This window comes from Boeremia exigua, assembly GCF_020726555.1.
Source record: "Boeremia exigua strain MPI-SDFR-AT-0100 chromosome Unknown C7974scaffold_13, whole genome shotgun sequence".
NCBI lineage: Eukaryota > Fungi > Ascomycota > Dothideomycetes > Pleosporales > Didymellaceae > Boeremia > Boeremia exigua.
Genome location: NW_025763530.1, coordinates 294,980 through 319,979, shown reverse-complemented (window position 1 = coordinate 319,979; position 25,000 = coordinate 294,980). Strand labels below are relative to the sequence as shown.

At 50.7% G+C, this 25,000-nt stretch overlaps 6 protein-coding genes across 6 annotated transcripts; 2 read left to right on the top strand and 4 right to left on the bottom strand.

The window, feature by feature from the left end:
- Positions 1-182: 182 nt before the first annotated feature.
- Positions 183-3,118, bottom strand: C7974DRAFT_67135 (dipeptidyl peptidase IV N-terminal region-domain-containing protein). Its single transcript, XM_046147057.1, has 2 exons — positions 2,442-3,118; positions 183-2,392 (listed from the first exon to the last, which is right to left on the bottom strand). The coding sequence occupies exons 1-2, from the start codon at positions 2,801-2,803 to the stop codon at positions 403-405; spliced, it is 2,352 nt and encodes a 783-aa protein (XP_045992026.1). The 5' UTR covers positions 2,804-3,118; the 3' UTR covers positions 183-402.
- A 2,383-nt stretch (positions 3,119-5,501) lies between these two features.
- C7974DRAFT_404105 (uncharacterized protein) lies at positions 5,502-6,515 on the top strand (the record flags this gene model as incomplete). Its single annotated transcript, XM_046142915.1, has 1 exon — positions 5,502-6,515. A coding segment is annotated over exon 1 (637 nt), but the record flags the coding sequence as incomplete, so codon positions are not given.
- C7974DRAFT_67117 (uncharacterized protein) lies at positions 6,276-7,368 on the bottom strand. The gene has a single exon (XM_046147056.1). The coding sequence runs from the start codon at positions 7,236-7,238 to the stop codon at positions 6,315-6,317; it is 924 nt and encodes a 307-aa protein (XP_045992024.1). The 5' UTR covers positions 7,239-7,368; the 3' UTR covers positions 6,276-6,314.
- Positions 7,369-8,056: 688 nt separating this feature from the next.
- Positions 8,057-9,500, top strand: C7974DRAFT_404100 (uncharacterized protein). The gene is made up of 5 exons (XM_046142914.1): positions 8,057-8,280; positions 8,333-8,411; positions 8,465-8,565; positions 8,625-9,120; positions 9,169-9,500. The coding sequence occupies exons 1-5, from the start codon at positions 8,164-8,166 to the stop codon at positions 9,369-9,371; spliced, it is 996 nt and encodes a 331-aa protein (XP_045992023.1). The 5' UTR covers positions 8,057-8,163; the 3' UTR covers positions 9,372-9,500.
- An 83-nt stretch (positions 9,501-9,583) lies between these two features.
- C7974DRAFT_321867 (uncharacterized protein) lies at positions 9,584-10,207 on the bottom strand (the record flags this gene model as incomplete). Its single annotated transcript, XM_046138822.1, has 1 exon — positions 9,584-10,207. A coding segment is annotated over one exon (624 nt), but the record flags the coding sequence as incomplete, so codon positions are not given.
- Positions 10,208-11,539: 1,332 nt separating this feature from the next.
- On the bottom strand, positions 11,540-24,998 carry C7974DRAFT_443824 (dynein heavy chain, N-terminal region 1-domain-containing protein). Its single transcript, XM_046145472.1, has 3 exons — positions 24,540-24,998; positions 12,221-24,489; positions 11,540-12,172 (listed from the first exon to the last, which is right to left on the bottom strand). Exons 1-3 carry the CDS (start codon positions 24,829-24,831, stop codon positions 11,723-11,725), a joined length of 13,011 nt encoding a protein of 4,336 aa, XP_045992021.1. The 5' UTR covers positions 24,832-24,998; the 3' UTR covers positions 11,540-11,722.
- Between the last annotated feature and the right edge of the window lie 2 nt (positions 24,999-25,000).

Sequence of the window (25,000 nt, the reverse complement as noted above, 5' to 3'; positions counted from 1 at the left end):
ATACAGTGTATTTTAACATCTGTGAGTCGAGCACACATCCATCCCCTAGCAATAGTCAGAAGTCAGCTGGTACGCTCGCAAGAGACTCCTTCCTCTAAACTGTTGCCGAGCCTCATAGCCAACTGGCACAAATATCAATTCCAGATCTAGCGCCAAACGACCATAAAGATGGCGATTCTTTAAGAACGGAATATCGTAGCAATTGCTCAGCGTGAAGAGAATGTCACTGAACCGTTCCGATCCGTATCCCTTGATTGATTGGTACGCCGGCGCTCGCTCAATTCGAATATCACACACGACAGAACAGAACCAAGATGGCAACATGTGATGTCTAAAGGCAGATTGAGCAGGAAGTGCCAGATCAGTTGGATTTATTGATATTCAATGAAGGAAGGAATGCAGTTATGCGACCCAGTTCTTCTGCAGATCTCTCCTGCTCCACTGATGGCTTCCCTTCGAATCACCTTCCCTGTGCTTCTCATCATAGAGCTTCTTCGTCAATTGTCTGTACAAGAATTTACCGCCATTATTGTACACAATGCTATGGTCGCTGTCAGTGAAGAAGGTGTTTTGCATCTTCTCTGGTGTAACACGAGCACCCATCAATAGATCGACAAGTGCCGCCGAGTTCTGGAAATGCACATTGTCGTCACCAGTGCCGTGTTGGATCACAACACCACCAGCGATGGTCTTGAATCCAGTGGCGTCGTGCACGCGAGATTTGTTGTAGCCCTCGACGTTGTCCTCGGGCAGTTTCATGTAGCGTTCTGTGTAGATGGAGTCGTAGAAGCGCCAGTCGCTGACAGGTGCGGTAATGAGGGCGAATGAGATGATATCGTCACCGACTTCAACGACCTTTGAGGAAAGGTAGCCGCCGTACGACCAACCGAAGATTCCGATGTGCTCGCTGTCGACCCAAGAATTCTTCGCAAGCTCCTTAGCAGCCCAGATCTGATCCTGAGCTTCAAGATCTCCCAGATTCTTGGTGACGGTGGAACGGAACTCGCGGCCCTTTCGTCCGGTACCACGGTTGTCGACGGTCAGAGTGATATACTCGAGCTCAGAGTCGGATGCGATGTAGGCTTTCCAGTTCAAAGGACTGAATTGCTTGTGCACCTCCTTGGCATTGGGTCCACCATAGGGGATAAGGACGAGCGGGTACTTCTTGCTAGAGTCGAAATTGGGAGGTAGGCGTAGCATAGCATCGAGCGTGAAGCCATCCGGGTGCTCGAGATCCAGGTAGGTGATGTTGGGCAAGTTATAAGTTGTAAGATTTCCGTAAAGAGCCTTGTTGTCAACGATGGTACGTACTGGCTCAGTCGAGTTGACAGAGTAGAGCTCTTGGTACGGAACATCGGGTCCGGCGTAGCGTAGAACGTAGTAGGATCCTCCGGATGAGAACGACGCGGTCCAGAAAGCGGAAATGCTGTCGTCCACAAGCGCCTTCTTTTCACCCGTCTGGAAATTTACCGAGTACACATGCGACTCGGTGCTATGGTGCTCGGTGGAGGTGAAGTACACGAGACCGCGCTTGGCATCAACCTTCAAGACAGCGAGTACTTCGAATTCGCCAGAGGTTAGAGCGACCGGGTCGCCACCCGTGACTGGAAACAAGTAAATGTGATTCCAGCCACTCTCGTCAGAGAGATCAAGATAGTACTCGGTACCATTGCCGTATGTGGCATTTGCGGTTTGAACAGCGCCAAGGTATCGAGTCGCAATCAGGTTCTCGAGCCAGCCGTCGGTGCCATCGCGCTCGCGAATGATCGAGGAAGTACCTGCCTCGACGTCGATAACAACGTACTTCTCAAGATCCTGCACACGGTTGAATGCACGGTAGACAACCTTGCTGTGAGCATCCGTGAGCCAGTTTACTTCACCAATAACGAGGTCGTCTTCAGGGAAAGCATCAATGGCAACTGTCTCGACCTCGCCAGACGCCACATCGAGCAGATTGAAGCCAACTGTCGGGTTCTTCGTGCCGACCTTGGGGTAACGCAGCTCCAGTTCGCGAGCATAGACAGGAGCTACTTCAGCATCGTCCATGTAGTAGGGGATTCGGAATGAACCAACACCAGTCTCGTTGAAGCTCAAGAAAGCGATCTTCTCGCCGTCAGGGCTATACCACAGAGCATAGCGGTCACCGAAGATCTCCTCTTCGTAAACCCAGTCAGGGACGGCATTGAACCAGTCTGGACCTCCATTATCGGTGATCTGGGTGATATTGCCGTCATTCCAGATATAAAGGTTGTTGCCTTTGACAAACGCAACCTGAGAAGATGAAACGGGGCTCCATTCAGCGTATTGAATCGTGCCGTTAGACTCAGGATCGAGGGAAACGGTCTCTCCGGTTTCAACGTTTTGAATGAGGTAGTCCGCATAATAAGAGTGCCTGAAAGACGTCAACAAGCATGTTGACATTGGTACCAGTCTTGTCTTACCTGTACTCTTTCGTATAGTTTACGGCCCACAGAACGTGACTGGCGTCTCCAGAAATGAAGAAGTCCCAGTAATCAGCCGGGACCTTATCAGCTGACAAAAATGTCGAAGAATCGCCAGTCGCGACATTCTCGAACAGGAACGACCCATCAGCGCCAGTGTAAATGTAGTCTCCATCCGCACCAGTGCTGACCCAGCTGAAAGCCCTGGTAGAGGCAGACAACCGACCAGGCGCATCGGTAGTGATGTTGTAATTAAGACGCAAGGTAGAGTTGCTGCTACCGAGTGGTTGATGAGGCTGTCTCGGAGGGTCAATGGCCTGGACAAACGGCAGAGCCGCAGCAATGATCGTGAATGAACGCATCGTAAGAAACAACACGACTTGCGAGACAAGAGGGGCGTTCAAGCACGCAAGTTCCCGCCGCGCTGCCGCAGTTTATGTAGTTCTGGTCGTACATGCCCGCCTAATGTGCACCCGATATGCAGCTGCCAGAAGAGGCAGTTGTCAAGACATTGGGTCGTCGTTGCCAAGAAACCCAAGCACCCCGGCGCCCGGCTTTTGACTGGTTTCTTCGTGTTCGCCGCAAGATTACGGGAACATCATATTATCAGAGAGGAAGGTGCCAGCGACACAAGCGGGATCGCGTGCGATGCAAGGATTGCACGCAAGCGAAGGTGTTGATGGGTGACGCGATGGCGGATTGGCGCTTGCTTGATCGCGCAAAGACCGGCAGGCACGGAAGGCGCTAAAACGTCGAAGCTTGTCTTATCGGCTCCTACGTACCTCGTCCCCGTCCTCACCCTCACATCTATTTCACCAAATAATCCAGTGTTGTACCATATTGCATGTAAGGACGAATCAATCGGCAAGCGTGATGTTATCCGCCAGACGGTGTGCATGAGTATCGATATGTAACACAACATCACTACCGAAGCTACAGCACAATGTGACAAAGCACCACCTTGTTTCTATGGAGAGCTAGCTAGTGCTTGGATGACGTGTGTATAGTAAGATACAGTACCTTCAATTTGATGGAGACTACACAAGACGCTAGTCAAAGAAGCAACCTAATGCCTACATAGATACACGATCGATCATGGAAAAATGCTGTTTGTCGATCTTCGCGAGATCTTGACGTTAAGCTGACAACTTCATTATAAGCCCAACAGCATCGTTCTGCTCTTTTTTCGGCACATGGGCGTCTTCTGGCCTCATCATCGACCGGCCGGTTGGCTTGCCATCTGTGTTACCACGCATTCTTCTTTCAGTACTGTGCAACCATCCTTCAGGTGGTCACGAAGTGAACCTTTCGGCATTGTCTTCTGACAGTGGTTGCATGTCACTGTTGGTGCCTTTGGGCACGCTTTTAGATGCACCACGATGTTCAGAACGGATTGGCCACAGTGTTTGCATTCTCGGGCGGATTTGCAGTCAAGATAGTGGTCATCATACTCATCTCGAGCAATCTTCTTACCGCATGACAAGCAAGAACGTAACCACTTGAGACACTTCTTCTTATGCGTTGCGAAATCCGAATGGTATTCTCCACAATGTCTGCACTCTCTGTCCCCCTGGGTATTGGCCTCTCCTGTAGCGACGCTAGTCGTCGGCGACCGAAGTCTGTAGCCAAGTGATCTGATGCTGGGTTCTTGCTCGTTCGGAAGATCTTGATGTTCGGCCAGGACGACTGGGTTGATTCGTGTAGACGCAATGATAGGCATGTGTGTCGATGAATGGCAGGAAGTTACAGTATCACCCGGTTCTTGCGGCATAGAAACGTAAGCCTCCTTGAACACATGTACGTATGTTTGCTGAGATGGCATCGTGCATTGTGCTGCGTTGTTGTATGTTGCTCCCAAATTACCTGTCAAATCTTCGCTGATCACCACCGGATCGGGCTTTGACCAGCAAACTTCTTCAGAATCTCCCTTATAGCTCTTGGTCTGGACGAACAAGCCAGCGCACTCGACATCTCTCGAGCTCTCTCTGATATCGTCTGTTTTTCGGGCTAATACGGCAGTGTTGTGCTTGGGTGCGAGCGTGACAGGGTCACCTATGCTTTGATCCTGGGCTGAAAGCATGACGGCGCTGGCATGAGTTGTCGTTGGGTTGTTTCCATCTCCTCGATTTGACAGCGACTGACACCGAATCGTCAGAGAACTGCAAGATACTGAATCATCCGTCGCCCGCGAGACGGCGGCAAGGGATGGAAATAGACGCCGACCGCTGCTACTAGCCACCGGCGTTGACAATAAAGTGATTGGAAGCTGTGCAGATGCTAGGAAGTTCTGAAGTCGGCCTTTAGACGCGCTAAGAGGATTTTTTTGCTCCTGGTGCTCTTGGCATCTTCGCAGCCACTCCAAACGCTGGGCGATGAACCGCCCGAATAAGATATGAAGGATGAGAAAAATGAGTGGTCGTGTGAACCTCCAAACAGTGCTTTCAGAGATCCACAGTTGCATGATGGCGGCTATCGAAAGGCGAGTACCTAATGTAATGAAGCAAGAAACGACTGTGGCCAGAGTAAGTTGGAAGGGTAATGTGTTGGTAGAACTTGCGATTGGACCTGTCAAGAGACCCCGTGGATATTTGGCAACAGGACCCTTATGTACAATAGCAAGTGAGGTGAAGAATAGTTGAGTTTTCTCAGAGTTAGGGTACCTTGGCACCTGAGCATGAATGGTGGGAAGCCAGCGGTGGCTGTCGCTAACCTTTTGGTCGCTGCATGTGAAAGAAGCCAGATGCGTCAAACGTCCTCGGATTTCTTTTTTGCACTCAGAGCCACAATAGGCTCCTCTCATTGTTCGCGCTCGTTGTTCAATAAAGAGTGCGCCCGCCAAGTCCTTAGTTTCATCTCAATGGACCAGCCCCGTTTGCTTAGTCCGGTGTGGGATCACAAACTAGAGTCGGAGGTATGTCAAAGAACAATACTATGTGGATGCAAGTAAAGTCGTACCTCATTGCACCTAAGATGAAGCTTCTTGCAGATCGCCGTGCGCTCTTACCAGCTGGCCGGTGACTGCGCGACAACGACATGTAATCATTCTTCGCTCCTGCTCTTGGAGGCACAATGCAGGAAGCGCGTTCCATGACCTTAAGTTTTATTAAGTCCGAAGCACGAACTTCGTACAGACCTCACCTCAACGCCTGCCACAATGGACGATGCTAGCCTTTCGGGTCTGTCACCGATAGCTCGCATGGCAAATGCCTCGAAGAAGCCTGCGGGTTGGCGCCTAATCAACATGACTCGATCTACAACCCGACCTCGTCCTGCTCCGCAGAACCTCGGGCCCTACAAGGAAACAATTTCTGTTTGGTCAACAGTCCAAGACGATTTCGAACAGCGTCTAAGTCGTTTCGGCATCAAAGTCTCCGAGGCTACACCTGATAACCCACCTTCCGAAATTGACAGCAAGCCAACTGTACACGCAGTTCGCGGGGCTTGTGAAATTATGGACAACTCCACCCGCGTCACTGCGCCGCATGTGTTCAATCCGACAATGTCCACGAATGAAGACTTTCCGCCGCTCGAGACTTCAACGCTGGCGCCCTTCACCAACAGTACTGGCGAGTCCAGACTTGAAGACGTAGAGCGAGAGTTACGGCAGGCGCAATCAGAAGTACAATTCTGGAAGCAGAAGTGCGAGGCTCGAGAACTTGACCTCCAGGCAGCCTATAGCGAGACGATGAAATGGAGAATGGAATACGAGGATCTGTATGGCGCTATAATCCGAGACCAGCAGATCCAGCCTCGTGATACGTTGATGAAGAGGCATGGCACGAAATCTTTAGGCTAGGCCTAACACGTTGCTGTGCAATGGGGAGGGACTATGCAGGACACTCGAGTGAGGCACAATCAGATAGTATCCTCAAATCATAGACCATCAGGTATTGTTTTAGCCCATATATCATCCAGCAAACCGACGAATTTCGTTGCCATCTTCTTCCCGCCCTCTTCGCTGGGCTCAACCCTTGCAGTGTAGTGCTTTGCGAGTTTTCCATCCAATACCTCGTACAAGGCGCATGGTACGACCTCAGTGCCTTCAATTTTGATTGTTTGTGTTGCCATTCTGAACAGTGTACTGATCGCTGTCTGGAGCCGGCCAGGCCAGCTATTGTAGCCCAAAACTTTGAGTTGGGTATCCGCCCAACTCTGCTGCCCAAGCCCAGCTTTTAGAGGATAGTAGATCATACAGACGATCACAGCTCGTGGTTTTGTCTTTGCTACCATCTGACTGATATATTCCTGGGTCTTGTTGCCAAATATGTATCCGAAATATCTGATAGACGATGTATTTCCTTTGTCGAGCGACGACCACGAAGTTGCCCAAGCTAGTTGCAGCATGTGCCGAACCGTACAAAGAAGTGGCTTGAGGGCAATGTCATTAGCTCCCACGCTGACTATCAGCACATCCTGTGGGCGAATATGGTCGCGTATGAATTCATCGTGTGCAAGGAGCTCGTGGTCTCGTTGACGGAGCATGGATTCTTCCACCGCAGTGTTGAGGCATGTTGCCCGATCACCAAGAATATAGTTCATCCAGAACGCAACGTCATGTTTGGGTGTCGGTCTGTCCAGCACATGCTTATATATCTCAGGTACGTCAACCTGGAGGTTCTCATCGGGATGGACCCAGTATTTGTTGTCAAGGGACGAGTCGCCCGCAAGGTATACGATGGGTTCGTTCGGCCTCTTTGCCGTGGCAATTGCATGGAAAGATGTGAGATCCTGGATTTGATGACCTTTCCATTCAAAATAAAATCTCGAGCGATTGATCTTGCCAACGCTTTCTGTCATGATTGATCGTTCGGACTGAGGGCAATACAAATGGAAAGTCGAAAGTAAGTGTGTCAACCCAGTGTATCAATGGTGTAGAGGATACATATTCATGCGGCCTCATGGCATAAGTATAAAACGCATTTCACTGATGTTACGTTCAGTCTTGAAGTGTAGGCAGCAACGAACGTCACCTCACGATTATGACGTCACCGGCACAATGGCTCCACTTAGTGGTGCAATCGCTACAGCGAAAACCAGAGATAGCTGTACGAGACGTCTCTTCTACAACAGACAGCTAGAGGCAGGAATTATCTTATATGCAGATTTTACACAATGATACCAAGGTTTCTCTCGTCGCGGCAGAGGTTGAGGTTCGTTGACTTCATCTAATGGTGATGGGCACAAATTATTGCGCTATCTGTCGTTTCCCTTTCCGCAAATCAAAAAGATGTACTCTGAACCTTTCCTCCTCAACATATAGCTGAAAAGTGTTCAACTTATGTCAACGCAGGTTTGCGACGGTGTCGCAAGACAAGATGCTCCAGTATGTAGCTTTGTTTCCATACGGACAATGTGTAAAGGCTGCTGTAAGAGGGGCAAAGTACTGGTAGCGAAGCGTTACATAATGGTCAGTCACTTAAGAGCCATACTTTGTCCGTCTCGTCACGATCACCACGACTCAAGCCTCACAAGCATTATAAGTAGGTATCTCCACCGATCAAGAGTGGGGTCTTGTCTTAGCCCGACCTGCCCCCACTACTTACACGGGGGGCCCCACTCCCTGTGCATGTTCTGCAAGTGTCATGGCAGTTCCGATAACTACGAAACGGACATACCTGTTGCCAAGCACATTGCGCGGCAGCTGCCGATTCGTTTTATGCATAAGTAACACCGAGACCCTGATGAGTGCGAAAAACGTTCACCAGTGATAAACGATCTCACGATGAAAGTACATCTGTTTGCCTTGTTTGCAGTATGCGCCCTGGCGATGCCACCAACCTATTGCGAAGATGAACACAGGCCCAAGACCATCATTATTGACACCGACTTGCTCGATCTCGTAAGCGAACGCCCCGTTGGTCCCAGTGCAGTCGCTAACCGCAATCTGTAAGATCGATGATCCAATTGCCATTGGTCTCGCAAACATCCTTCAAGTGCGTGGTGAAGCCAAGATTGTAGGCATTGCGTCAAGTAAGTCGATGTGAATATGGCTGGCAGCAATAAATCATAATAGCCATTGAAAGGTGTGTTCAGCCGATACGTACCGCCTGCAATAGACGCCATCAGTACTTATTACGGGCATGGCAACGTTCCTGTCGCAATACAAAAGCCGGTCGACAACACTGTGAGCAACGAACTTACCCCCTTATACAATGGAATGACGTCTCAACTCTATCATTGTAGACGAGAAACCCTACATATCCTCAAGTCAACGAGTATGTCACCGGCCTGAACTCCAAGTTCCCGCAAGACATAGGCGATGGCAGCAATACCACGGATCCAGTCATCCTCTACCGAAAGCTACTTGCTTCGAGCCCGGACCAAAGCGTCACGATTGCGAACATAGGGTATCACGATAATCTATACCACTTCCTCCTCTCACCACCCGACAAAATTTCACCGCTCTCAGGCTCACAGCTTGCAAAGAGCAAGGTTGCCGAGTTTGTCGTGCAGGGCAATCCGAACGGTACTTCGTTCAACTTTGGAGGCAACGACCCCAAATATGCGCAGTATGTGCTGACGCACTGGCCTGGCCTTGTTACGTACGTGCCGGACGCAATCGGAGATACCGTGTATTTTGGGTCAAGACTGACGACGGAATTGGACACCACTACAAACCCAATTGCTTATGCGGCCGCTACGAGTATTGGGGTTGGCAACGTACATCAAACCTGGGATTGTAAGTCTTGTGATTTGACGATGCGTCAGTCATTACTGATAGCTGTAGCTACTGCGATTTACTACGCCGTCCGTGGCCTTGACCAGGCGTATAGATTTGAGAGGGACCGAGGCAAAATCTCGTTTCTTGCGAATGGAACAGCAGTGTGGGACTATGAGTTTCCGTCGAGACTGCAGCGATCCATTGAACTAAAGATCGACAATGCGACATTCGCAGCAAGGGTAGAAAGGATACTTCTATTCGAACCTTAGCCTGGGGAACAAGGTTATATAGTTGACAGACTTCTATAGGCCCTGACTTGTGGCGCTCGAGCGAGCAGTCCATGCTTCCATACTTCAATTCTCCCGTTACTTTGCTAGTAACCGCTCATGGGCTGATGCGTCATCATGCCACCCATCCTCTGGACCATGTGATTTCCACCCTCCGAATCATAACATGCACATACATGTTTGCGCATCCACACTCAACCCATCTGGCAGACTGTCTCGTCAAAGACGATTTCCTTTCGCACACTAACCACCTCAAGATAATCCTCTTCATCGTACTCGGTGTCACAATCGCCCTGATACAATCGGCAGGCCTTTCCACATCTGTCTTGGTTCCCATAATGCACCGCAATCCTGCGAGGGCAGACGTACGTCTTGTGGACCTTCGGCACGTAATGCCAATTCTCACTCATGCAACCGCTCATCGTGTCGTGCTTGACATCCTTTAGCTCCATCGTTCGCGGTTGATATGTATGGATGGTAATAGCGTTCAGGTAAGCCTTCTTCTCAATCCAGCTATGTAGACGATCAATTTGGAAGTACTTTGCCTCTGCTTGCAGGCGTTGATACAAGTCGTAGTCAAAGCCTTGGTCCTTTGACCAGAAGAGTGGAAAGACAGAGGGTCGGCGCATGAATTGAAGGAGATGATTGAAAAGTTCGGGGTCCGCGTCGAGAAAGTAGGTGCCGTCGCGCTGGGGTGTCCAGTTGAAAGAAGTAGACAGCTGGCGCTGAAAGAAACCGGACTCAGCGTTGAGGACGTCAGCGGAGACTTTAAAGGGCCTGCCAGCGACATCAAGTGTGACGATACTGGGGTAAGTTGGGTATTGGCCAATGATCTCCGAAACCGCGACACGGTTTGAGGGTGAGCGAAGAGCAGACGGGCTTGAGGAGAGAAACGCTCAAACTCGAGCTCAAGGGCATCAGGCAGGTCGGTTTCGTGGATCGCCATGTTAGAGGTTACTTGTCAGTTGGCAAAGGTCAAGTATTGAATCCGACATTTGCAAAGTGCAGATATGAAGTGACGCTAATTCGCCAAAGGGTTGTTCACAATGAGGTGACGTATCTGTTCATCGTGAAGGCGACGCTAGAAAACAAACATCAAGCGATAAGGCCCCCGAGAGATGTAATGTGACAAACCCGTTCTGAATCTTTAGTGACCAATCCAGATGAAGGAGAAAGGTGATAATAGTCTGTTGCTCTCACCTTCACTTATGTTGCTTCTGTCGCTGTGCTCAAATGTCTCAAATATCACTGCATAGCTGGAAACCGACTTTGTGCTCCAACTCACACATCGTAGCCGAGGCGCCCTCCATTCTAACTTTCACCTCTCTGATGTAATGTTCCGCTGCGATATTACAATCAATACACGCCCTCAATGTTACATCGTAATCCTGCCTCGTCGCCAGCGATCGCTCCATGATGCCACTGAGCTTTGACTCCGCAACCTCACTTGTAATCTTGATCGCCTCTTGTCTCTCGTGCATAATGCCTGAGATCTTGTTCTTCACCGTGGCGTCAACGGTAGTGACCTTTCTAGGATATCATCTGTGTTCCAATATCACATCGCTGAACTCGTCCTCGGCAGTCTGGGCATTTCCGGCAGCTCGCTCTATAGCGTCCAGTGCGATAGAAGATTTTTTGGCTTTTTGAGAGCGCTTAACAATGATCGTGTTGTAGAGATGCTACTTATTTCCCAGGCCTGCACCGAAGTTGTCGGGGCGTGGTTGTGAGCTACCTTTTGGTATGAATGAACTTGGGCCGTCGTTTTCAGCTTGTTTGGTTTCAAAGGCTTTTTTTGCCATGCCTTCTGCTTGAGAAAGGATTTTGATAGCTACTGTAAGTCCCGATTTGTCTTTTCCCGCAGTCTAAGTTTGGTATTTGGGTCATCTTCGGTGTCGGGTCTGGGCTATTAGATATGCCGAAACCGTCACTGTTCACATCACCATCGGAAATTCTGTCATCAGCCGCATATTCGACATGCCTCAATGGGCTGCCGGTGTTAGCCCATATGGCGCGTTCGGCGCTTGTTTCACTGGTATCGGAGAGGCTTATGACGGCTGAGTCGGCGTTGTGGGTGCGTTCGTGCCTCATCTCATTAGTCTATTGGCCATGGGCTCCGAAGTCAAGTGATGGAGGGACGGCTAGTGTTTACAGGGCTTTCAAACTAGTTGGAACATCAAGCATAGGTGTATGTGCAATCGCACGAAGAAGATGAGTACACGAGTATACTGGCAACACTAAACCCACCCCTGCTACCATGTAAGTGCGCTCATTGCAATGCGGCTGACCATTCATGAGCTAGTTCCAGTGCTCATCTCGCGCAAGCTGAGCACCTATTACTCAGCCTCGGCCATAATCTGCTCACCCTCGTCGAGCATCTCCACCACCCTCTTCAAGTTGCCAACCATCTCCTTCGCCTGACCCACAAGCAGGAGTTTCTCCGCGTTGGCCGGGAGTCCCAGGTAAGTAGGTGGCTCACGCTCCGGAAGATCATTGACCCACTGCATGAAGTCCTTCCAGCCTGTGGAGCTGGGCAATGCCAGACCCTCGTTATGCTCGGTGTCTTTGACGATCTTGAAGTTCTCCTCGAATGCAGCAGGGGTCATGCACTCTCGCACAATAGATGCGAGTATGTGCCAGTCTGCTTCGTCGTCGATCTTACCGCCGTACATCTCAATGACGAGTGTAGTGATCATTTCCCATGGGATCTTGGCAGGCGCAATGTTGGAACGACCCTGAGCAACGGTGTCGATCCAGGTATCTACGATGAAGCTACAGCATTCATACTGTCATGGGTTAGTAACCAGTCAGGCTAAGTGAAGGGGTAAACTTACATCGCTGTCGTTAAATTCCCAGAAGCCCTTCCATCCAAGTGTTGGTGCGTAGCGGAGACGCTCCTGTACTACGGCATGCAAGAATGACAGAATAAGATAGACACGAGCTTTCTCAACAGGCGGTTTAATGGCCTTCTCGGCGAGAGAGGACAGCGAGTCCTTCATGTTTGCACGAATGCCAGCAGGTTGCTCGTAAGAGAGCACACGAGACGCTCGAAGTAGATTGACAGGGATCTTCGGGCTTGACTCCATAGATAGGAAGAGACGGAAGTCAGGGTTGGGCTTGAGTGCCTCGAGTCTCTTCTCTAGCGATTGCAGCCATTGAGGGGTTAAGTGAACATTCTTCACAAGCACCCAGTTGCCCGTCGTGGCAGCGTTGGCGATTGCCTTGTCTGCCGTCGATGCGCCTTCGTTGGAACCCATGGCAATGTTGGCGCACGACACGTGTTCCCTCTCAACGAGGTTGTCGACCTTGTAACTGGCGTCAAACCCAGGGCTAGAGCTAAGGGCGATAGGGGTGATGGCATTGACTTCTTTGACGATATCGCCAAGGTCACCACCAGCGTCCAGAATGCCCTTGCCAAATACCTCTGTAACGAATCGCTCGACCGCAGGTACGAAGCGGTCGACACGGAACAATTTGACGAGAATGAGAGCCCGTAATTGCTTGTCAAACCTGTTGAGACCTTCAGGCCAAGCTTGTGGTACGTGCCGCTCAGCGAGCTCTTCAGTGAAGAACGCACCCCAACTAACATCTTCGACCTTGTCGAGTTCGTCTTTGAAGATGGATAGTTTGCTTGCGCGTTGTAACACCTCTTCCTTTCGCTCAGGCTCGGTAGATACATCAATTGCTTCGATATCAACATCAAGGATCTTGTCAATCAGTGCCTTATCCATCTTGTAGGGCGCGGCTTGCACCAGAAGCATCGCAAATGTGACACGATCCTTCTGCAAGAGCGAGAGCGAAGTGCGGCGATAGGCATCAACGAAGAGTTCGGTAATGATCTGATCAATCCGAGCGGTATGGCTGGTGCTAGAACCGTTTCTGACCTTTCGGAGCACGGTCTCGAAGATTTGTGTGAAATACTGCAGGGAGAACTGATAGAAGTGGTTGAGGTGATGCAGTTGCTCTAAGACGGCAAAGATCGCCGAGCAAGAACGAGCAACGACAGTGTACTCCTTTGTGATGTTGTCAACTTCTGTCATGACACCTGCAGTCTCGGAGACTTTGTCTGAGATATCTTTTGCCTCCTTCTTAAGTGTCTCAAGGGTCTCGATGACCCGGTCATCATCAAGGATATTTCCACGAGATTCGTTGAGGGCTTGTAAGAGACGCTTCTCGAGTTGGCGAAGGTGGACCGCGAACTCGCCCTGCATTTTAATAAGGTTGGAACGGCGCTCGTCAACATCGGGTCTCTCAGACTTGAGGACTTCGTTGAGTGTTTGCGTTTGCAAGCTGCTTTGTGTGACCGTGAAATTGACAAATGTGGTACGACTGCAGATATCGGGAGCGAAATTGGCTGACGGGTCACGTGTCGAGAGGTATAGGCGGAATGTTGGCGAGAAGTCAATTTCCTGTTTACCGAGCTGGATGAGCACACGGCCGCCAGTTTTCTGGTATTCCTTGTTAAGAACATGGTTGAGAATGGGATCCAGGTACTCAGCATCCTGGATCAAGATGGGGTTGCCGAAACGCAGTGAACTTTCGAGCTGCTTGACGAATGAGTCGTCCAAGAAGCTTGTGACAGTTAGACGGCGATCTTTGCATTCGTTCTGCAAAAATTCTGTGGTTCTGCCGGATGGATCGATGATAAGTGGGTACCTATTGAAGCGCTGTAGTACAATGGCGTTCTCGGTGCAGAGATCGTCGACGGGTAGACCATTCCGCTGCCACGTCAGCCGATCATCGGTAGTGGAAAGATACTCCGTGATTGGGTTGGGTGTCTTGAAGCTGATACCGGAATTTTTGAGCTGGTCGTACCAGTCCTCTGTCAGGGCTTTCCTGTACTGCTGATCATAGTAACCGGCATATGCAATGAAAGCCGCAGCAACGAGAACGTCGCCAACGATCGTGTCGATCTGCGAGTCAAATGATCTGCTGCTTTCCCCCCAACGAGTCTGTTCGGAAGAGAGACTGTCAAGCAGACGTACACTGCGATCAACCTTGAATTGGACAGTCGACATTTCAGTCTTGATCGCTTGCGTCTCGCCGATCAAGACAGCATAGTCTTCCTCGTAGCGTTTGATATTTTGGTCGAGTTTTTCAATCAGCGCCTGGGTGTCGCGTGCGGCTTTCTCTTTCTTTTCCTGCTCTTGTTCGAGCTCAGCAACTTCCTTACGAAGTGGTTCAACGCGATGAAGTATTTCGGAGTACATCACTTGTGCTTCGACCCATTGTACGAGGGGACCGCAGGCCTTTGATGCGCGATTGACCTTTTCGAAAGTGAAATCCTCCTTGTTCAGGTACTCGTTGTTCATCTTGCGGCGCAGCGGAGCAGTCATCTGCCTGTCATTATCAAAGGCAACAATGCTCCCAATGAAATCATCCTTCCTGACAATACCCTGGATGACCTTCCAGTTTTCTGGTTTGTGACCCAAGAGCGTACACACAGCCTCTAGTGCAAGCTTGACACCAGCTGGTGGATTGCCCATAGATCGAACTTCGGTTAGATGCTGGCGCTTGATGTTCTGTACACTCTTTTGCGCCTCAAGGACAGCTGGTTCTGCCATGTCCAAATCTCGATTGACCACCTCACTTCGCTCCTTGATCGCGGCACGTTCCTTCGCGAGCTGAGCTTCTAGCTCTTTTGCGCCAGCTTTCTTCTCCTCGGCCTGGCGCTGGTCCGCAACCATTTGCTGCAGCTTCTGATTTGCCTCTGCAGATTTCTGCTCGAGTTGGGTTTTCTTCTGAGCGAGACTCGCTCGCAAATCTCTAACCTTGTCGAATGTGTCCCTCAGCTTTTCCAGACCAACGTTGAGATGACGTTGTTGTTCCTCGAGATCCTCGCGCTTTTCATTATAAAGCTTGACATATTGTGCGACGAAATCCAAGAAGTGGCGAGGTGTCAGATACATTTTACGGCTCTGCGTTCTCTGTAGCTTGTCGTTCTTGCTTCGCAGAGAGTGATGAACCGCAACCATAGCATTGACCACACTCTCGCGATGGGATGGTGGAAGGGTGAGCCCTTGATAAGCAACAGGTATGCTGTCTGGCGCGACGTAGTTAGATCGATCCAAATCCACGGAATGAGTCAGTTCAGATCCGACCTGGAATAGAGCTTGGTCTGACCAATCTCCGAACCAGTTGAGTACGCAACGGTTGAAGAGAGCGGGACTGGTAGCCGCCTTTGAGGAAAGACCTTCTTCAGGGGGGTTCATCGTGAACACAACGTGTAGATTTTTGACGATCTGCTCGGTGAACCACTTGTAGAGCTCCTCTTGGGAGTCTAGAATAATTCCCTGTCGCTGGGCGCCCTCCTTAATGGATGTCATCAGTGTAGCATACTCGTCACCCTCAAAGAGACCAGGAACTTCGGCGTTGGCAAGCAGTGTGTTCATGCGTTCCAAAAAGCCCGAGTCGAGTACGTTGGCTTCATCAAGGATGAAGCAAATTTTCTCACCCTTGCAACCGCATCGACGAAGCACGTTGCGAAGGTCATCGTCGAAGTCATCGCCCGTGTACTTTCCGTGTACCTTGATTTGGTACACACTCAAGCCATTCATCCAGGCTACGAAGCGTGACAGCGTAGTCTTCCCCGAACCACTTACACCGATGAGGATCAGATGACCCTGAGGTTGTCGGAATACACGATCGATACGGAGAACGTGTTCGAGGACGTCGTTGAAAAGGATCAAGGGCACGTCGACTTCTTCTTCGCAAAAGGTTCGGAGGCGGGCTTTGACAAAGTCTCGAAGCTGCTCACGTTCGACAGGCACGTAGTTCTTCGACAGCCAATTCGAGAATAGGATAGGTCCACCGAGGGCTTTTTCCTCATTCAGAGTGGGGAAGTGCTCCAACGCGATGCGATGCACACTCTCCTCAGTCCATGCTCGCTCGTCCTCGGCAATTAGACGATCCTGGAACAGTCTTAAGGCCTCATGTGCCCAGATTCTGACAAGACCTTCGATTGGTAATGTCTCAAGTGGGCGAAGTGCTTCGTAGATACCACGGACCCAGCGTGTAAGCTCACGGGGCGAGTAGACATAGTGTGGCTGTATATCAGGGGTGAATCTCTTCTGTGATTCGGAGTACAGCTGCACCATGGCCCTTGTCAAAGCATCTGAATAACCGCGCAATGTCGGAATGATCTTCAGCACTGCACTCGTAAAGGTTCCGTAAATCTGCAGCAGAGATTGTTCGCCGGGATAATCTACCATGACGAGTGGAGCATGGCGTAGGAAACGCAGGCCCATGGGCGTACGGCCAGCGTCTGTGGGCGGATTACAAGCACCAACAAACTGAATTCGGTCCAGGGTAACCCAAGTCTTGTCCGATGTCCTCCAGAATCCGTTGTGTTCCACGAGTTGGCGCAGGAATGAGATTGCACGCTGAGTGCCGTACTTGTCGGGTGCCGGCAGGTTGATCTCGTCGCAGAATATGATCAGCCAACGACCGATCTGAGTTGGGCTTAGCTGAACACCATTTACAGTCTTCTTGTACTCGCAGTATTGCTCAAATGTCTTGATGAGCAAGTCGGGGGTTGTAGCACTGGAGAAATTCAGACCAACGACTTGCATGTGCGGGAGTTTGCGAAGAGCGCTGAAAAGCGTCATGGTTTTGCCAGAACCTGGCGGTCCGCAAAGAAGTAGCGGCTTATGTTCGGCAAGCCAAGAGTAAAGAACATCCTCGTGGCGGACAGTATCGAGAGTGGGAATGACGACATCGGTTTGGACGATGGAGTGGGTATTGACCTCGACATTGGGTACCTGATTCTGCCACATGTCCCAGTCCGGCTTTTCGGGCTTGGCATCATAGTCGATCAAGGATGTAGACTCGTTGAGAGGTGGCAGCTCAACGTCAGTCATACTCGCCACAAGGTCACCAAACTGCTTGCGATCTGACAGCGGGCAGTCGCCGACAAGCGCCCAAACAATAGCAACGAGCAGCTTCTTTGACAAGTAAGCCTCCATCTTGTCGTCTTCGAGGGGGAAGTCTTGGTGCTGAACATTGTACTCGATGACATTGCGACATGCCTTGTTAAGAAGCGAGAACAGGGTATTGAGAGCGCGGATATCCGTGTATTCCATGATATGCTTGAACTTGCGAGCCATGCTGAGCGCTTTTTCGATAAAACGATCCTGTGTAAGTTTGATCTTCAGGAAGTCCGCTATGAGACCCTGTGTCGCAAGTGTCTGTTGAGCCATCTGTCCAGGCGCAACAGAGTCATCTTCGATATCTTCAAAAGGAGTGGTCTTGAGGTTTTGGATGTAGTTGTCGATCATCATGTCGACGTTGACGGTGTCGTCGCTGAACCACACCATACCACAACGAGACACTGTAGCGAGTGTAGCGTATTTCAGCGTTTCGACTTCGAACATAATCCGAACATTGGACGGTAGGTTGAGACGCTCACCGTTGGGTAGGGTGAGAAGTTTGTTGTCATCGAGCACCGAGTTCAAATTTTCGACCCACTCGGGATCGACGTCGCCGTCGAATACAATCCAGTGGCGCTTGCTGTCCTCTCCGCGAAGATTGTCGACGATTTTACGAAGAATTCCGGTGAAGAGCCCGTCGGTCCACTCGCGTGTAGTGTTGTCCAAGGTACCGTAAAGCTGCTCTTTGGACATGACTTTGGGGTCGATAACGTGGCAAACACCCTCCACACCATCGGCTTCTTGCAGCGCGCTTAAAAGCGTCCTCCATGCTGCTGACTTGCCTGAGCCAGACGAACCCACCATCATGACACCGTGGTGCAGGTTCTGGATCTGGTAGAGCTGGATAATCTTCGTCATCCAAGCCTCACTGACGACCAACTTTGAGGTGGCTGCTTGTTTACGGATAGCCTCGCTGAGCTTATCGAGAGGTGCTGGGATGTATTGGACGCCAGGGAATGCCTCATCTTCGATGCTTCGCATGATCTCGACATCAGAACGAATAAGCTTAGGCGCAATCGTCTCTCTAAGACTCTGGAGAATGATTTGAGGTTCCAAGACGGCTTCATCTGCCTCCTCGGAGTCTGTGATGGCAATGCGAGCTCGCTTTAATCCACCAGAACTGACCAGAACGCTCTTCAGAGCACGTAGACCAAAGTCGTAGTGAGCTTGCGTAGAAAGGCTGGAGGCGCAGCTATCAAAGAATGGGACAACCTGCTTAGAGAGATCTTTTGCCTGTGAGAAACCCTGGGAGTATAGCATGACTTCAGCAATCAGTTCCTTGTCAGGTTTGGACATGGCAATGCTTCTGAACAGCTTTTTCAGGTTATCAGGCAGGTTGGATCGACCTGCATATCCAGGGTTCATGGTGATGAATACACCTGTGTTGCCATTGACCTTCAGCTGACGACCGATGAGCTCAATTTGAGCCTTGTCATCTTCGGCACCCTTCTTGAGACCAAGCTGAATGTTCTGGATTTGTTGTGAGACAGCCGAAAGGATACGTTCCTCAAGGCGATTGAACTCGTCGAAGCAGCCCCAGGCGCCGACCTGGCATAGACCGAGGAAAATGCGACCCATGGCTTGGAAATCGAATGTATCATCGCAGCAAAAGACAAGTGTGAAGCGACCGAGCTGGACACCGAGAGCTTTAACTGATTCGGTTTTTCCGGTTCCGGCAGGGCCATAAGGTGACCCACCAAGGCGTTGGCACATGGCCTGAGTGAGGGTGAGGAAACAGCGATCGGTCAATGGTGTTCTGACAAGACGGTCGGCAACACCCAGGTACTCAAACCCGTAGTCCAGGACGGCATTGGCCATCTTGATCCTCAGTTGCTTGAGCAGATCATTACCGGGCTCGTGTATATATCGCATTGAGAGAAGCCACATGTGATGTGTTGGTGAGCGGGCACCGACTTTTCGCAGCTTGTGAATGACGTCCCGTTGGTGGACAAACTCGGTGATGAGATCCTCGCATTTCCTTCGGCGGATAGGTTCGAGATCGCCGAGGACCGCTGAGGCCAAAAGTTTGAGAACGTTGACCTGCTTCTCGAACAGTTCGGGCAGAGATGTGCCCTCAGCAGTCAACGATGCTTCAACTGCCTCGGTCCAGGCGATCTGAGTTCCAAGCACAACAACTTGAGTCGGATATTTCCCAATGTAGTCGCTGAATGCAGACGGATCCATGGTATCGGCGGCCATGAGCTGAGCGAACTCTTCCGAGGCTTCAAATGTCAATTCTGCGAGAGTCGTTTTCATGTTCTTCTCGAGTGCACCCAGCCACTCGTTAATCCGCGGTGTCTGGACTAAGGAGATCCTTTGACGCAGTTCAACCACCTCACCCTCTTTAGAGGAAAAGCCTATAATGACACCATCCTCGTCCGTAGTCAGGCCTGAAATACCCGCAAACATTTTTCTCAAATGCTTCGCGATGCGGAGCACATCGTTACTATTTCCGATGATCTCGAGAAGGTCCTCATCACCAACGAAGTAGAAACGCGGGAAGGCTACACGTTCCCGCTCGAGGTACTCTCCCAAGGCTTTCTGAATCTTAGTGAGCATATCCGCGAGTCTATCAAGCGACTGTTGCACGCCAGTAATATTGAGAGCCTCCATGACGAAGGGCTGACGTGCAACTTTTTTCATGACCGTCAGGAACTCTGCGTTGATGTTGTTAAAACGCGCTGACTCCATTGGCAGCAGATGCTTGATATCTGCATTGCCAGTGAAAACTCCTTCGAGATAGACCCATTGACGCTGAACATCAATCCACACGTCAAATAACACGTGAACGCGATTCAGTCTATCCTCCCAAGCAGAGGCTTCTTCTTCAAACTCCTTGTAGTAAGGAGAGTGACGTATCACCTGTAGGTTGTTCAAGTGTTCGCTACACTGAGCAAAGAGTTCGTCCCAGCCCTTAATAAGACGACACTTGTTTTGGTAATTGATAAGGTCCAGAGCATAACTGTTCCACGTCTCGCGGACCTGCTTGATGAACTCTTCCAATGTGTTCTCGCCTACTGCTTGGTCAAGGACATCGCGAATGACCTTTTCGCTGGGTCCAAGCTTGAGGTCCCATACGTCGCCCAGCGTCATGGAGGTCGGCGAGTATCTCTTCTGGGGCCTCAATTGCTTGAAAATCTTGACCCAATGACGCTCACGTATATGATCAGCCCGTAACTCTCCAAGCAAGGTGTTGTCCTTCAAGAGTTGCTTCAGCGTGCTCTGCACGTGATCAAAAGCTTGATACTGCCGGAGCTTGGCTGGCATAGCCCTCAGATCAGATGAGCGGTCTTCGAGGATTTTCCTCAATTTTCGAGGTTGTATGCTGGTCCACAACTCCTCACGCAGGTCGCTAAGGGAACCCCAGATGGTACTGATATTGGCCCAGACTTGCTTAAAGTCCGCCACTTCATCGTACAGGTCGTTGAGAACTGTGATAGGCGATGGTGCCAATTGCAAAGCTTCTTTTGCCTTGGCAAGATTGCTGGATTCGGTGGTCAACTGGTCGATTCTCTTGTCGAATTTAGCAAGGATGGCGGAGGCAGCTTCGGGTTTAAGATCGCCAGCGACAGGTTTTTCTGCAGCCCATTCGCTGATCACGTCCGAGATCTTCTGGGTGACAATCTTGTCTTCTGCAGCGATCTTGGCCCGAAGTGCATCAGCTTGATCGTCGGCAATCTTCTTCTTCCTGTTGAGCACCTCATTCAATGTCTGCCACTCATGGTCAATTTGTTCCATCGGCAGCCAGTTCTGGGGAAACTGGTAGCGTTGACGATTCAGAGTAGCTGTTCCTGATCGGAAAGTCGCAATCTCGGGTTCCCATTCCGAGACCTGACGCTTGCATTGCTGCACGGTGGTAATGAACGATACAGCCTGCGCGGTCGATGAGGCTTCAAGAGTCTGTACTTCAAGATCCTTGCGTGCTTTCGCAACATCAACGAAGACCTCATTCATACGTTGACCGAGCCTGTTAGCGAACTTGGCGAGAATCTCTTGTTGCCACTGATCGTACTTTGCGTTGACCTTGACCTGCACCTGCTCGTAGTCAACCGTGACGTAGCCGAAGCGTCGACTGATATCTGAGGTGTCGAATGTGGAGCGGGTCTTGCGGATCTCTTGCAGAAGCTGCAACCATCGCGAAAGGTCTTCACCAAGGACGTCGTATACGTGTTCGGATTGCAGATCCCACAAAGATTGGAATTGAAGCCACTCGTCAACGTATGTAGAGACGTCGCCCAGCTTGCCCTCGACTGCACTGTACACTTCAATCAACGAGTCAGTGCACTTGCCGGGAAGATCAGAGAACTGATTAGCAGCAACATCCTTCGTCGATTCGATGCGAATCTCGTAGCGCGAAGCCTTAGTTTTCTGAAGAGTACAGACGACTGCAAGCCAACGCTGTAGTTGCTCGAGCCAGCTTGCGCGAGCATACTCGACCGGTGGACTGAGATAGATGACTTGGTTACGCATGGTAATCTCCAGTGTAAGTTCTGATAATGTCGGTCTGACCTCGTTGATTTCCCCAACTGTTGGTTCGCTGGTAGGCCGGCGAACATATTCGTCTTCGCCCCCATTGTTGAAGACGTCGATCCACTGCGACATAGCGTACTTCAAGCGAACGAGAAGGATGCTTTCGATCCGGGTATTCATCTCCGAGACCCACGTCGTGAGGTTGGCGTAGTTTTCCAGGTTCAGCTGATCAACAGACTTCTGGACGATCTCCAAGTTATGTTGGAAAGCCTCCTTGTTGTATGGACATGTTTCGAGTTCCTTCAGCGCCTTTTCGACTACGGCGTTGATACTGACGAGAGTAGCGACCTTGGTTTGGAGTAGTGAGGTCGCAGCCTGGAAGTCCCGGACAAATTGCACATGTTTACTCTCACTCCGAACACTTCCAGCTCCCGCGGGAAACCCAGGTTGGCGAACGTGCAGGTCGTATGCGTGGACAAACGACTCCCACTTCAGAGGCACTCCCTTTTGAATGAGGGATTGAACGTCGTTGGCGTAGTTGTTGAGGAGAAGAGCGACTCCAGTCAGCTCCGAGATGGAGCGAACCGTCTGGGTATACGTTCGGACACTCTCCATCAGGCTCACAGCGTAAGGGTAGACTCGCTTGGCTTCTTTTGAGATATTGTTGATACCATGCGGAACCTGGTAGCCACGCCACGTCAAGTTGCGCACTTCCTTGAACAACGCAATGACCTGGCCATCAAAGTTCACATTCAACTCCAGAACATTGCCGGCAGCACGGTTCCTACTGACAACGAAGAGGCGCCCAGATATCGAAAGCTTGTTCCGTGCGACTGCCTGCAGCCATGTCTCGAAGATGGGCCGTGTGTCCAACTTCTTCTTAAACATGTTGCTTTCCGCCTGAAGCTTTTGTCCTTCCGCGTGGAGAACCCAATCTTTACCGAGAATGTCCTCGACCTTTCCCATGTATTTCTCGAGCTGAATCTCGATTTGTCGCGCCCAGATAACAGCGCCAGAGACTGGAGGGAAGTCTCGGAGTTGTGCCATTGCATGTGCCTCAGAGTTCGCGTACTGGCGCTTGAAACGTTCGTGCAGAGCCTGTATGTCCTGCTTGACACTTTCGATGAGTTGTGTCTGATACTCTGAGATGGCACCCCGAATCTTGGGTCGCACAAAAAGAGGATTGAACTTGGAGAAAACACGGAACATCTCGCTCGCTGTCTTTGCAGTACCCAAACGGTCTCGAAGTCGAGCAATAATTGAGTTTTCGACTCGCGAGGTACGCTCGTTATACTTTTCTTCGGCCTGTTCGAATAGTCGTGTGCCCTCTGGCGAAACATCCAGGACGTCAACATCTTTAAGGACATCGTAAGCCTCCTTGACCTCTTTTACAGCATCCACATCACCGATATCTTCGACAATGACCTCCTTAGGCTGCGAGCCATCGGAAGACATAGATCGAGTCCCAAGAACGTTGACAATGGTGCGCTGCAGCTGCTCGTGATTCTTTCTGAAGGTGGTAACATAGCGAATACGCTCTTCGGTCTCGCGATGACGCGGGTTGATCTTGATGGGGATGAATTTCTCGTTCCTCCGTCTCGTGACCTCGCGTGCAACATTCGTGAACTCCTTTACGTCTTCCTCCCAGGTGCGCCAGATCCTCTCTGCAACATCCATAATGGCTTGGAACTCGGGATAGTCCATGTGCATCAATGTACGGCCGGAGAGCTTTTTGTGTAGCTCGACGTCAAGGTCTGCTGAAATGGCTTCGACAAGAGGCAAAGCTCGGCGGATCGGGTATGGGCAAATGCGCAGTTTCTTGTTGAGATGGTTGAAGATCTGGTTGATGGCTTCGTCTACAGAGACCAAAGACGTGGAGGTATGCAGTTGGTCCAGTGGGAACTCTCTCATTAGCGAGTTGTATTTTTGTACCAGATCGGTTTTCTCCTTCAGGCCAGTGTCCGCACTGAAACTGACTGTGGCCTGAAAACGCTTCGCATTCTTGAGCACATCCAAGGTCAGTCTCACACCAGCACTACTAAGCTGAGTCTCGATGTCATGGAGTCTAGTTTCCATGGAGATCCAGAAATTGATCTCTTGTTGTGCTGATCCCGTGGAAACGTCGCGAGATGTCTTGGTGATGTTCTGTATCGACTTGATCCACGCGTTGACTGTTCCCTGTAGCTGGTTGAGAAAGGTGCTGTCCTGCACAACAGTGGTCGGAATCAGGTCTGGAGAGGGTTTCAAGCCGCGAGCTTCCGCTTCCTGAAGTGCCAGTATGATTTGTGGGTGGAATGGCAGAAGCAGGTCAGGAATATCAGCGTTGTCTGACAAGTGCTGTATGGCCAATGCCAGCTCGGCCATCTTCTTCTTCGCTGCAGAAATGCCCGTTCTTGAATCGCTGTCCCCCTTGCTGCTGTAGAGCTCTTTCGGGTTGCGCTGGCTCTTTGTTTTGTTGTAGCTATCAAAATACGGTTCTACGGCGACCTGGATGAGAGAATGGATAAATTCGAAGGGCGCACCATCTTGCGAAGAGGCGTTATTAGAAAGTATAAAGCCGGGAAGTGTCGAAATAGTAACCTGCTCGTTGAGGGGTATCGAGGAATCTATGGGTATCGGTCGCTTCTGAAGGACAACAAATGCTGCACAATGAGGAGATGAGATTATTTCAGTAGAAACAGTGTACGTGTAATGCTGGGAGACGCCTGTCAAACTGTCAGCTCGAGCTCGGATTTTACGGGTTGGACACGCTCACCGTTACTTCCTTCCAGCCCGTCTATGGTAGCCTCTGCGGTTCGCTCCTTGATGACATAAAGCGCCAACTGGTTCTCCTTGGAGAACTGCGCGCATCTCTGCAGGGTGTCGGTGCGCCTGTCATCTGAAAGACAGCTACCGGGCGCGCGGAGATCTCGCTCTGCTGCGCCAAGATTGACCTCGAGAACCTTTTCCAGGTAGTCGACGATAATCTGAGGGTCGATAGTAGGTGGTGTGGGGCTAGGCGCTCGCGATGCGCCATTACTGGCCCCTGGGGAGAGCGGTCCCTCCATTGTGAGCTGCAGTGCGTTTACTGGCGAGGAGACATGTGAATCCTCGTTCACTGCGAGGTGAGTAGTATTTCGAGGTATGCACTCTGTTGGAGGCGGTGGATCGGTGGTGGAGAGGAGGTGCGGTCACGGCGGTGAGAGGGGACGTGGGCAGGCGACGATGATAGTGTTG